Source organism: Phaenicophaeus curvirostris, chromosome 3 (assembly GCF_032191515.1).
Source record: "Phaenicophaeus curvirostris isolate KB17595 chromosome 3, BPBGC_Pcur_1.0, whole genome shotgun sequence".
NCBI lineage: Eukaryota > Metazoa > Chordata > Aves > Cuculiformes > Cuculidae > Phaenicophaeus > Phaenicophaeus curvirostris.
In genome coordinates, this window is record NC_091394.1 from 22,116,801 (window position 1) to 22,129,841 (window position 13,041).

A 13,041-nucleotide genomic window follows, 5' to 3' on the forward strand; every position below is an offset into this window, starting at 1 on the left:
TAACACAAAACCGGCTACAAGTCTCCTGTTACTGCTTCTGTTGTTCCTGAAGTGCCTGACTGCAGCGTCTTATGCAGGGTAGTTTGGGATATAGTGGAAGAAAACAGACTTTTCTTCTGGGTCAGATTCCTGAAAAGAATTGACTGGGCTTGCCAACACATGAAGTGCCATCAATTGATCATCGTAACTATCCAGGCCCTGCTGACTGCTGAGGATTCAGGATTTGACGACAGTGTGGTGAATGCTGTTCTTCAGATGCAGCATGGTCATCAGTTGGCCTAAAGCAATTAACTACTAATATTCAAAGCTTTTAAGATATATTTTAAATTTTCAGCCAGATGTGGCCTAAAGCTTATCTCTAACCTCTCATCTATTATAGGTCATACTGGTATAAACCGACTTGAGTCTCTGAAGCGCAGTTTTCTACCAGCAGCTTTATGCAGATAGTATGTAAGATGACCAAACCCTTGAACAATGAAGCCCGATTAGCACAGGAGGGGCTAAGTTTTAATGGACCAAAAATAACTCTGAAGAATTGTAGCAAAGAATCTCACTCAGATGCCACCCAAGCATCAGATGTGAGCTGGGCAACAGTCCAGCTCCTTTAAGCCCTCTACCTTGTGGAAACTCATTAGGGATCAATTATGTGCACTTGGAGGGGGTGCTGACTATGAAATTAAGTCATGAAAATGAAATTTTCACACCTGACTTTTACTGAAATTTACATACGTGACTCTCTTGTGTCTCTATCACACTCTACATCCCATTTGCTTCCCTCTTTTTTTCTTGGTCCCCTCCCTTCTAGATAACAAGCACACGTTTTTCCCTCTAGTACCACTTGGGTTGCTTTTAAATAACTTAAGCATACAAAACAAAAGAACCACTTCCAAAAGGAGACAGCAGATGTACTCTACCAGCTTCACCAATTCTTTCGTTCTGCTGATTCATTCTGCGATGCTTGGTGCAGCATCGGGACCACTTCAACAGTCTGCTATGACTGGATGGACAGGCAGAACCCCAGCCTTGTCCAAAATGGGATATCTTCCCTATGCTTCTTCCTAGCCTTTTGCACTATGAGTGCAGCAGCTTGAGAAAGGATCATCTCCTCTGGGAATGGCACACCCTCTGAATCACAGTCTCACCAGGAAATTCTTGCCCCAGAGTATCCACTACACCCAGATTGTCTCAAATCTATTTGGTTGCCTTCGGACTTTACCTTCTTCTCATTCTCACCCTAAGAGCCAGAAAACGTAAGGTTAGAGCAGGGGAGCACAAGTGCAAGGCCAGGTCATAGCTGGAAAAACAGCTTCTTAATGGGAACCATCATTATTTGGAATTTCTTTAGGAAACAAAAAATTGCCCTCTACTATCTGTTGTACAGTCTTTAGGATTTAGGCTAGGCAGGTAAAAGATTAACCTGTAACACCGTGAAGCGTGTTTAATAAAAGTACTCTCAGATCTTTGACATAGCTGGAGTTATCTGCAAGCTGTGCAGACTGCAGCACTGTTGCTGGATGTCATACGCTGTCTGCACACTTGTCTGCGTGCCCTTTGCCAGCAACACTCTCCCTGGACCAACATAAAGATATGAATCGCAATTCATCTCACACAGGTCTATCGCTAATTTTAACTCATGTTAGCGGTGAGCTCTGTCTTCTCACCCTACCTGTATTTGATATGAAGGTACTCTTACTATGTTTATTTTTATAGTAAACACTAAGAAAAGCTTTCCTATGCCCTCTGCTGGTTTTCCAAAGGACTAATTTTTTAGCTTGGAGTTAAAACTTCCTTTAGAATACCAGTAGGTTTCCATACCTCTCCTCCATTTTCTTCTGAACTGCAGTAAGATGTATAGGACAGAATCACAGGTGCATATAATACAAAGTGCCTCCTTCAGCTTCCCTGTGATTTGCCAAATGACTAGCAATTTTCATTTTTGCTTACTTGCATTTCTTTCTGAAGCAGATGGTTCAGGAAATTCAGGCAATCCCCATAATTTCCTAAGCAGCAGGCTTCTTGGAGCAAGTCTGCACAGAGGAGTTTCCTTTGCGCCCTTTCACACTGAGGAGAGCAGCAAACTCCATGCATCTTCAGCCTGAACCTTGCAGACCCAAAGTCATTTGCCGTTGGATCAACTATCTCCTTGTATTTCTGCCTTCACTGCCAAGACTATTTAACACCAACCTCTAAGACATTAGCAACTGTACTATGTTAAGCTCAACTCTTCCAGGATAACAGTCCTGTCCTTAATGTGAGTTTGGGATATTCCATGAGTGCTTTCCAAAAGCTCCAGACTGAACAGCGTTCTGATGCTAACTGCAGACTTGTGCTGGTATTCAAAACCAGTTCAGCAGGCTTCAAGGCTTCAAGTTAAGGTCCTGGTTAAGATGTCTAACCCCTTTCTACATTTCTGTGGCATTTCACTTTGCTCTATGTGTAAGGAAAATCTAATTTGTCCATAAGCATCAGGACCCTTCGATAACAATCTTTAACTTCAAAGAAGAAAGATACAAGCAGTCCCCAAGGGCCAGATGCTGAGGCTTGACAAACAAGAAGTACAATGTACCCTCAGGGCTAAAATCTATACCACAGATTGCCAACCTGGCAAGTTGTGCCAGGTTATGAGTGTAATAAAGGTTATGAGTGTAATAAAGGATATGACGTTAAGATTCTCATAGCTGGAGTCATACAGACGAGACTAGATCTCTTACTTCCAACTCTGAGAGTGAAGTCCAATAGCCCAGAGCAAACTGTCTAGAATGAATTCAGACGTGAGCTAGATGAAGCTATGGATGCACAATGGCGGTAACTCTGCCTTGTCAGGAAAAAAAAATATTCACTCATCAGCCCAACTTTAGTTTAAGATTTTGGGTGTGAACACAGCCTTTTTTCAAAATTCTCTCTGTTTCAGTGTTCCCTTCAATCAAATCTGTGCCTTTTTAATGCATTAGTCACTTGATTTACAAAATGCTGTGTCAAGTCTATAGCCTACATTACTGATCAAGTTGTCTGCTCAGTAAAAACAGGAACAGTAAAAAACTTGCAAGGCAGCAGAATTTATCAAACAGCAAAAGAAAATAACCAAAATGCAAAACACCACAAACAAACTCACAAAACAAAATGACACAGCATGCACCTCCATTGAGAGATGATCACTTTCTTAAGAGTCCCATAAATATCTCTTCCAGCAGTGTTGATGTGCCAACAGTACTACTTTTTTCCAAATTTAATTCTTAGGCAGAATTTAGTGGATTATTTTAAGAGGTCAAAATATAGTGTTAATTGACAAAGTCTCCCCCTGCTATCCCCCTTGATAATTGTGCACATACCATGCCCAGGAGAGGAAGAAAATTTATATTAAAATCATGCCAATGAAAGCCACTTCTAGGGAATCCAGAGTAATCCTGCAATGCGCAAGTGCAGCCTGACCATAGCCAGCTGCAGCTGCCTTCACAATGAACACATAGGCAAACAAGTAGAAGTTTTCCTGTGGTGCACACTCACAGTGCTCAGCACACAGCATCTCAGAGCTTCATGAGTGAGTCTACACCTTTGTGTGTAAGTGCCCACCTCCTGGTAAGGTCATGGAAGCTTTTAACTTCTACAACGCACCAGGACTGACACTAGTGCTGCTGCCTCAGCTCTTTAGCAAGGAAGTTTTCTCTACAACTGCCTGTAACTGTTCACCTGCTTCAGTGGGAGAGCCAGCCTCTTTTCTAGCCAACACGTCTTGGGTCACTTTGTTTCAGGAGATCACATGGAACACCAGTACGCAATGAGCACAACAAAAGCTGCCATCAATAGTAACTTTAGAATATTAATCAGGAAATCTTTTAAATATTAGGGTTAATTTTAAGCAGGTTTTAAGTAATGAAAATTCATACAATTCAACATAAAACAAGTGCATTGTAAATTACTAATCCTGCACTGAACTGGAGCATTAAACACATACAGTCAAGATTAATCCTGGAATTGTTTTCCATCAGTGCATTTCTTTAAACAATTATCTCTTAATCTTCCCAGAATTTCTGTTCTCCAATTTGCTCCTCAACAGTGCCAACTAGAAGTCCAAAACACCCAGCTAACTTATGTCTGGCACCACAAGTGAAAACCCTCAATACATTCCCATCTCGGGCTCTGTCCTCTACAGGCTCCTAGATCTAGGACCTTCTCTCCCTAGGACCTCAACCATTTTACAGAATTGGGAATCAAACAAACTTAGTGAAATGACAATGCCAACTGTCCCACAGAAAAGGACTGCACAAAGACAGGCTGCAAGGGTATGCATTCATCTTTATTCATAGCAGTGACTACTTTACTACATATTCCATTTAAGATTTTTTTTTTTAAGTTAGGCCAATCATCATTTCACTGGAAGAGACAAGCTCCCCGCTCTTTTTCTCACAGACAGGCAGGCACGTCAGCCTACGCATCCTCACTTGATAGGCACCAAGTCAATTTTAAGAACAGAATCCTTGACCCAGAAACCATTAATTCCCCCTGCCCAAAACCAGTTGCATGCAGCTCTCTTGGGAACTCAGAATCTGACTTGCATGCGGAAATGCATCTGCTTTGTAGCATTGTTTTTCATTCCTGTCTTGAGCATCCACTTTGACTTCATTCTCTGCAGGTACTGCATATCACGCCGCTGAGCAAAGGCTGCCCCTTCAGGGAAAGAGGAAGAAGAGAACAAGGAATAAATGCCTGGAAGCCTACTTATTACTTAGATGCAAACAAGCTCATCTTTCCATTTACATCAGCTGTTAGCTGTGTTGGGAAGGAATCCCATACTGGCACCCTTATCTTCACTTTTGTCTTGGGAATGGCCAGTTCCCTCTATGAAAATCCATGACAGTGATTAAGGGAAAAGGTTGTTCTGCTTTCCAATGTGTGATTCTTGTATTTCAAAAGTGGATATAGATCACATCATTGCTCCCCAACTGGAAAACTACTCTTAACTACCAATGGATGATTTATGTCACATTATTAAACTAGCAGGAGTAGTGGTTTTGACTGGCAGAAACCAATGAATCTTGAATATCACAAACATGCAAGTTAATGAACTGAAAGGTTTGCACAGAAGGTGCAACAGATTTTAAACACCAACAACTTCCTATAACTCATTCTGCTTGGATGTTAAGAATGAAAGGGAACTGAGTGGAAGACAAGCTACTGCATAAAACCCCACAAATGTGAAACAAGCTCGATCTATTTGAATGTGGAGAGATGACATCCTAGAACTTCTTCCTCTGCAAAAAGCTCACATTGTCACTTACCTGTCTGGCTCGTCCAGCCCAAAGCTCTGTACTGCTGCAACACCCGACCCACTGCCTTCTTATTTCTCACAACAGCCACTGTTCTTGACAGACCAAACCGCTGCTTGTAGTACGTCATTAAAGAACGATGACCCACTCTTGCCCCTGTTCAGAGGAGGGGACATCTCATTACTCATAATGAAGCAATTTCTGAAACTATTTCTGCACTATTCAAGCATATTGTGAAAACTGTGGGAAATCCCTATGCTGAGAAATGTTTTTAAAAGGCCCAGAACCTTAAAACTTCGGGACTACTAGAAACTCTGTGTAGTTACTGTAAGAACTGTTGCACTGCACTCGAAGCAAAAAAAAGCAAACAACAGAGTGCTACTGTTTGAGAGGGCCTTAGCTTAGGTAACAAACAGGCAGTTATCAGAAAATCCTAATTAGGATAATGAGCAGAGAGGCATTGCTGTTTCAAATAACTAGGGAAGTAACTTGCTGACATTCAGGAAATCTGTTACTGTGTAGCCAACAGCACTTCTCAGAATAAAAGGGCTGAAGTCCCCTCATACAAAAACCATCAAAACAAAAAAAATGCAATCAAGAGTGCCAAAAGCTATACAAGACAGGAGTAAGGTTGTTTAAATAAAATAATTTTACTGAACTTGTTTACTAAGTTAGTTACCAGGTGCCTCTCAGTAAAAATACTACGCTAGATAACTTAAGTTATAGCTTCTCCAACGTGCACTAAAACAAGATATAGAAACTCTTGGAATATATCATGAGAGTCACAGGCTAATGAAAAGGTAAAGTGAGCAAAGGAAGCCCCTGCCCCAGTCCACACATGTTAATGCTGAAGAAGCCAAACTACTTGGAAGTGAAAATAATGAGAAGTGAGACCAAAACCCCAAAGACAGGTAGATGCAAAATCTCCCTTGCCAAAGGAAAACACTTACAACAATGACCTACACTTCAGGCAACAGCTGCAGCCAAGAGAAACGCAGATAAAGCATGTTGTAACACAAATCCTATGTCTACCTGAAGGAAGGATCAGTTCCATGGTGTCATCATCATAATCCAACTCTCTCACTGCTGGACGCTCTCCAGGCACCTGTGCATCTTCCCCATCCTCGTGATCAGGATAGCTGCTCCTGCGGAAGAGTAGTGGTACATGGTTTATACATGGTGATCAGCCACAGCTATCCTGACCCATGACACAAACTGCTATGCCCAGCTATGGCAAGCCACAAACATTGTCACGTTTCGCCTGACCTGGTCAGAGTTCTTCCCAGTAGCACCTTTCACAGGCTGAAGACAAGGACCACCCTTCTTCTACCTGATTCTGTAAAACTCAGAATGGTTCTGCTGCTGCACGCTTAACATTGACTTACGGTGAAAAGCCACCATGGTGCAGCCCACCAGCTCTGCAAAGCTACTGAATGAGAGCTCCAAGAAACCCTGCTAAATGCACCCATCACCACAACAGGAGGTATTTCTGACCATTTCTGTTGGTGCAATGAAATCTGACTCAGTAACAACACACATACAAAACAGAATTCAAAATCTAGTTTCACGTAGGACTGGTATAAGTGGTCACAGGAGCAGAGTTGTTATGCTTAGGTAGAAAAGTGAACTAGCTGGGCAAAATAAGCATCAGAATCAGAAACTGGACTAAGTTAATTAAATTAATGAGGAAAAGAATGAATCATAATATCTGATGTAACACTTGACTGTCCTTCTGTCTGTTGCCATCTGTACTCCCCTCAAAGAAAAGCATCCTCACCTAAAATCATAGAAATCAGCAAATTCCAAGGCAGCATCTCCATCTGTGAAGAGTTTGCAGTGGCTTTTATCATTCATGTGAGCCTGTACTGCTTCTGTAGAGTAGAAGGATTTCCCTTTTTCATTGCACCAGATGCAGATTTTCCCAACGCCAACTTTCTCTCCTGCAGAAAATATTGACACTTCTGTTGGTCTGAGTAGAGCCCCCCAAGTCAACAATTAGCATTTCTGCAATGCAGCCTTTCCAGCTTACAGGCACGGACTAAGTAAGAGCCTTGAGCCCTTCATTTCCAGAAAAGTCCTGCTGTTCCTATGCCTTGACCACTTAATTCCATCAGGGACTGATGAAGCACTTGAAGATTTCATACGATAATGTATGGATTATTATGTATTCTCAGTAATAAATTTCATACTTCAAATATAGTTTTCTATTGCATACTCCAGAATTAATCTCATCATTATTTGTAGACTTCTAGGAAGATACTTTTTCCTAGGTTTCAGCTCTCTCACAAGTATTTAAACTGATGAGGCAACTACTTGCAACTCATTACTAGACTAACACTGTTCATATGCACACTTTAGCAAAAGTCCTAAACTTCACGTTTGTAGAATCATAGAATAGTTTGGGTTGGAAGACAGCTCAAAGATCATCTGGTTCCAACCCCCTGCCACGGGCAGGGACACCTCCCACTAGATCAGGCTGCCCAAGGCCCCATCCAACCTGGCCTTGAAAACCTCCAAGGATGGGGCAGCCACAGCTTCCCTGGGCAACCTGTGCCAGTGCCTCACTCTCATTGTGAAGAATTTCTTCCTAATGTCTAGTCTAAATCCTCCCCCCTCCAACTTAAAGCCATTAAGCCAGACAACTTTGTCAACATTAGAAAACCACATGAGATGTTCAGGGCACATGACCATGTTTACTCAAAGGGGTTTTCTCTCACTCCCCCCCCAAAAAACCTGCATTCCTGTTCATGATCAAAATGCTCAATTAGGCACACTCAGGTTTTACACCCACCCCTCCAAAAATGTTTAAAGTCATATCCAAGTGAAAATGAATAACATCAACAGTACGTAATTATCCAAAATCAGGAGAACATTTACAGGCATACCCAGGTACTTAATTAGTCCTCTGAGATCCACAAGGTACTCTATGTCTGGAATGAAGAAACTGTGAACTTTTGTCATATGGGCCACATTTTTCGTGAGAGATCTTGAATGGTGAGGACAGAACAAGCAGTCAGTGACTGGTATGGCCCCAACAGCAGAGGTGCTATCAGCTTCTGCCTGCTCCTCCTCTTCTTCTCCCACACTTTCCACCTCTTCTTCAGACCCGATGTCTTCATCAGAGTCCATATCTTCCCAGTCTTCTAAAGGAAGTTAAAAAAAATATTTATTTATATGATTAAGCAAAACAAGAATTAAGTTAGAAAAGTTTACCATAGAAAACATAGCATTTTCTGTCCTTAAGGCACAGTGCCACACAGTCACTTCCAGGTGCAAGAATAAACCACTGCCAGTAAAACACTTCTTTCTAAGACACACAGCAATGCTCAAGTCTCCTCTTAAAAAAGTTGAAAGATCTGCTATTTCTTTCCCCTCCATTTTCTCAGCTATTAACACTTTATTGTTGTTCCAAAGCCTTAAATTTAATTTACTAGAGCACTAGAACGTATGCACGGCTCATTAAAAACAACACAACTCTGTCAGGATCATGAAAATACACATTTCCAGCAGTGATGGAAAACAGGCTCCTGTTCACACGCACATCGTTAACAACAGAGAACAAAGCCAGCTGTCACGGATACACTATGTTACGTTATATGTCACTATATATCAAGATTATACACACTTTACACATTTGCAAGATTACTGCAGAGCTCATTAAAGGATACATGAACCAGCAACTTGATTATACTGCTAGAGAGGTCTAGAAATCGTTTTTAAGTTCAGTTCTAGGGCAGTGAGCATTTCCCAGTATTCTATTCCGACTGGTCCCCTTCTGTGCTATGTGCACAGAGTGTTTGAGAACAGGGAACATGGTACTACCTAGTGTTGCAGGCTGCTAGTTAGCAATCTTTGCCATAGGATATAGCCTAGTAGTTTTAAAGACTTGGCACTGAATTAACAGGGCTTGTAGGAAACATTACCGCACAACTACTTAAAAGGAAAATTAACATTCAGAAACCTACTGAGATTTTAATTTTACCATTACAGTTTATGACTAACACATTAATGCAAAGCAGGTGCAAGCCGGCTCCTTCTTTAGATGTTAAGTTGTACTCTAAGACATTTCTTCTCCTGTAGAACATATTCACTGAATTGAAACTGAACTTTTACCAGCATAAAACTGCTGTAACAGATGTAATAACATGACACAATGGCTTCAGTAGTGACAGTGGCATAGTATGGTCCCACTTGATACCCATTCCCTTGTTGCAGTTTAACCACTCCACGCAACTGCTCCAATAGGTGCATCTGGAGCTGCACTGTAAACTACAGCACTGAAAGCATCCAGGTTGAAAATAACCATTTTCTGGGAATTCTGAAGCTCTGATCTTTTCAATTGTTCACTTTCCAGGCTGACCTTCAACAAACAGCTGTAGCCACACAAGCAGCAAGGGTGAAGCAGTAAGAACAGGCAGCTGAGGCGGCAACTCCTAAACTGATTTCAATATAGATGCCAGAAGCTGTGCCATAGTGTCAGGCTAAGGAACAAACTTTCTCCTCTGGTATTGATGGGCAGAGAAAAATGAAACCATCCCCTTCAACAGATCAGTAAACTGACTGATGAGACAACAGCAAATGATCAGGACTGGATTTTCTGTGCATCTATTTTTTACAGAAGTAGTTCCAGGGTAAGCTTTTTGTTAGTCTTCCTTAAAAGAAACTTCCCCTGGAATTTTACTTGGGAAATAGTGCTCATATTTTAAAATATTTATATTCATCTCTCATACGCATTAGTATCTTGCACAGCTCGCAGTTCAGACACCAACAGAAAGTCCATGACTGCAAGCACGGGCCAACCTTAAATCCTTTGTTAAGCCGAGACTTTAATTAACAGGAAATGTTTTCTGGTGGAAAATTCTGTACTGCTACAGAAACAGAACAAGGCTTTTACACAAAACTAACAACTACATAGCTTACACTAAGCCATCTCTTATTAGTATGTTCCTCGCCTTACCTTCTTCCTCATCCTCTTCTTCCTCTGGTTGCTGTTTGGCCAGCTTCTTTGCTTGCTGCTCAAACCACTGTAGCCGTGGAGGTTTTTCTGATCGTTCTCTACTCTGTGGTACGCTGGCACTTCCCTTAGAAACAGGAGAGCTGCTTGCACTACTAGGAGGTAAAGGTGTCTTCTTTGGAGACGAAGACGGCTGAGCTCTGATGGCCAGCTGAATAGCTGCATTCATTTCATCTTTGTTTACACTCTCTGGGGCCAGCCCCTTTTCCAGGTTTTTTTCATTTAATATTTTCACCTTCTTGCTGACAGCTTGAACAGCCTTCTTCTCCAACTCCAGGTGCTTCTTGGACTTCAAGTGATTCTCATAGGCATTGAAAGTGGAGAATCTCTTGCTGCAAACTGTGCAGTAAGTGGCAGTGATTTTGTTCTGCTCCTCTGCTACTGCCCTCTGGGCTAGGACTCTCTCTTGGAAATTCTCAGCAGTGACAGGAGGCATGTCAGCAACCTTACGCTTCAGATTGTATCTATGCCAGTCGGTTTTGTAATGGGCACGCTGAATGTCAGCATCCTTGAAAGCCACACGACAAGTGATGCAAGTGTAGGTTGCCATTTCTAGAATGTGGGAAAAAAATAATAAATATGCTAACAAAGACAAGTAACTGCCATACCTCCCACGTGCAGAGCTCCCTATTGCTTTCCTAGCCCAAACTGGTATTTTACTGCCATAAACCAAGCGATGCAGAATCACGTTTGCTGTTAATCACAAACTCCTAGCAGAAACCTCAGGGTCAGAACAGTCTGATCCAGTCCATTACTACCAAAGAATCACAGAATGCTTTGGGCTGCAAGAAACCTTTACGGGTCATCTAGCCCAACCCCCCTGCAGGAGCAGGGACACCTTTAACTAGATCAGGTTGCTCAGAGCCCCATCCAACTTGACCTCCAATGCTTCCAGGGATGGGACCTCCACTATTTCCCTGGGCACCTCATTCAGTGTTGCACTACCCTCATGGTGAAAAATTCCTTTCTTATATCCAGTCTAATTGTACCCCTACTTCATTTAAAACCATTACTCCTTGCCCTGTCACCATCGGGCCTTGCTAAAAAGTCTCTCCCCATCTTTCCTCTAGTACCTCTGAAGTACTGGAAGGCTGCTATAAGGTCTCCTTCAGAACCTCCTCTTCTCCGGGCTGAACAACTCCACTCTCTCAGTTTGTCCTCATATGGGAAGTGCTCCATCCCTCTGATCATCTTCATGGCCTTAAGTTGGACTTTTTCCAAGAGCTCCACGTCCTTCCTGTACTAAAGGCCCCAGAGCTGGACACAGTACTCCAGCTGAGGTCTCACCAGAGTCGAGTGCGGCGGCATCACCTCCCTCAACCTGTTGGCCACGCTTGTTTTGATGCAGCCTAGGTGGCCAGTAGCTACATATTAGATCGCCTTGGGGGTGATAAAAAAAAAACCCTAAAACAGATTAGAAGAACAGGTACATAAGAGAGAGAGGCTCTAAAGCTGTTAAGTCTTCACATCACACTACTGAATGGAGCAATAATATTTACAATTCAAGCTGCACAAATTATTCAAGCAGATAAAGCACTTGCAGAACCGTGTGTGGTTATGCCAGCTGTTCCCATCATCCCCAGGCATTTCTACTTACTATTTGAACCCACAAAACCAGAGCACAGAATCTTCCCCTGCATGGGGCTCAGGAAAACAAAACTGGAAGGCTCACAAGCCTTCACTCCAAGGCTCAGCCAAGCCTTTTGAGACAAATTTATGTCTCCCCACAGGGTCTTTATTATGGCTGAGGTGGATCTGCCCCTCTGCTCCGCTCTAGTGAGACCACACCTGGAATGCTGCATCCAGCTCTGGAGTCCTCAGCACAGGAAAGACATAGACCTGTTGGAACAGGTCGAAAGGAGGGACACAAAAGGGGCTGGAGCATCTCCGCTGTGAAGAGAGGCTGACAGAGTTGGAAGTGTTTAGCCTGGAGAAGAGAAAACTCTGAGGAGACCTTATAGCGACCTTCCAGTGCTTAAAGGGAGCTACAGGGAAGCTGGGGAGGGGCTCCTTATCAGGGAACGCAGGGATAGGACAAGGGGGAATGGTTTTAAGCTAAAAGAGGGGAGATTTCTATCAGATATTCATAGAATCATAGACTAATCTGGGGTGGAAGAGACCTTAAAGATTACCCAGTTCCACCCCTCTGCCATGGGCAGGTACACATCCCACTAGATCAGGGTGCCTAAGGCCCCATCCAACCCGTCCTTTGACACCTCCAGGGATGGGGCAGCCACAACTTCCTTGGGCAACCTTGTGCCAATTTCTTCCCAATATTTAGATTTAGACTAGACATAAGGAGCAATTTCTTCACAATGAGGGTGGCGAGGCACTGGCACAGGCTGCCCCGTCCCTGGCGGTGTTCAAGGCCGGGCTGGATGGGGCCTTCATCAGCCTGGACTAGGGGGATGTTCCTGTCCACGGCAGGGGGGTTGGAACTGGATGATCTTTAAGGTCCCTTCGCCTCAACCCACCCCATGCCCGTGTGCGTCCAGGCACCCGGTGCGGACGCTGGCACCGCTCCAACCCGGGGGGAGGCGGAAAGGAAAAAAGAAACCGAAACCAAACCGAAGCAGAGCAGCGCTGGGCCCGGCCGGGCGGCTCCAGCACGGGCTGCCGGGCGGCGGTCCCTCTCCCCGTCCCGCTCCCGCCGCGGCCCCCGCACACCTGCCCGCCGCCACCCGCCGGCCCGACAACCAGGAGGAAGCGACCAGCGACCCGGAAGTGCGGGGCCCAGAGCCGGAAGGACGCGAGCCGGAAGGG

General features: G+C 43.6%; 1 protein-coding gene across 4 annotated transcripts; it reads right to left on the bottom strand.

The window, feature by feature from the left end:
- Positions 1-4,273: 4,273 nt before the first annotated feature.
- On the bottom strand, positions 4,274-12,987 carry ZNF622 (zinc finger protein 622). Of its 4 annotated transcripts, none has more exons than XM_069853500.1 (7): positions 12,946-12,987; positions 10,222-10,830; positions 8,150-8,407; positions 7,042-7,204; positions 6,297-6,409; positions 5,277-5,420; positions 4,274-4,665 (listed from the first exon to the last, which is right to left on the bottom strand). In XM_069853500.1, the coding sequence occupies exons 2-7, from the start codon at positions 10,826-10,828 to the stop codon at positions 4,538-4,540; spliced, it is 1,413 nt and encodes a 470-aa protein (XP_069709601.1). In that variant the 5' UTR covers positions 10,829-10,830; positions 12,946-12,987; the 3' UTR covers positions 4,274-4,537. The 4 variants fall into 4 exon arrangements, with proteins under 4 accessions (XP_069709601.1, XP_069709602.1, XP_069709599.1 ...); XM_069853501.1 differs by lacking the exon at positions 12,946-12,987 and adding an exon at positions 12,847-12,869; XM_069853498.1 differs by lacking the exon at positions 12,946-12,987 and adding an exon at positions 11,352-11,623.
- Between the last annotated feature and the right edge of the window lie 54 nt (positions 12,988-13,041).

Bases quoted from the DNA above. Each gene is read 5' to 3' on its own strand.
- ZNF622 (XM_069853498.1), bottom strand. From the start codon at position 11,475: ATGAAGATGATCAGAGGGATGGAGCACTTCCCATATGAGGACAAACTG. The intron at 10,831-11,351 runs GTACTAGAGGAA...CCCACATTCTAG, and splicing joins AGCCTTCCAGTACTTCAGAG to AAATGGCAACCTACACTTGC. The intron at 7,205-8,149 runs GTATGCCTGTAA...TATTTTCTGCAG, and splicing joins AGGACTAATTAAGTACCTGG to GAGAGAAAGTTGGCGTTGGG.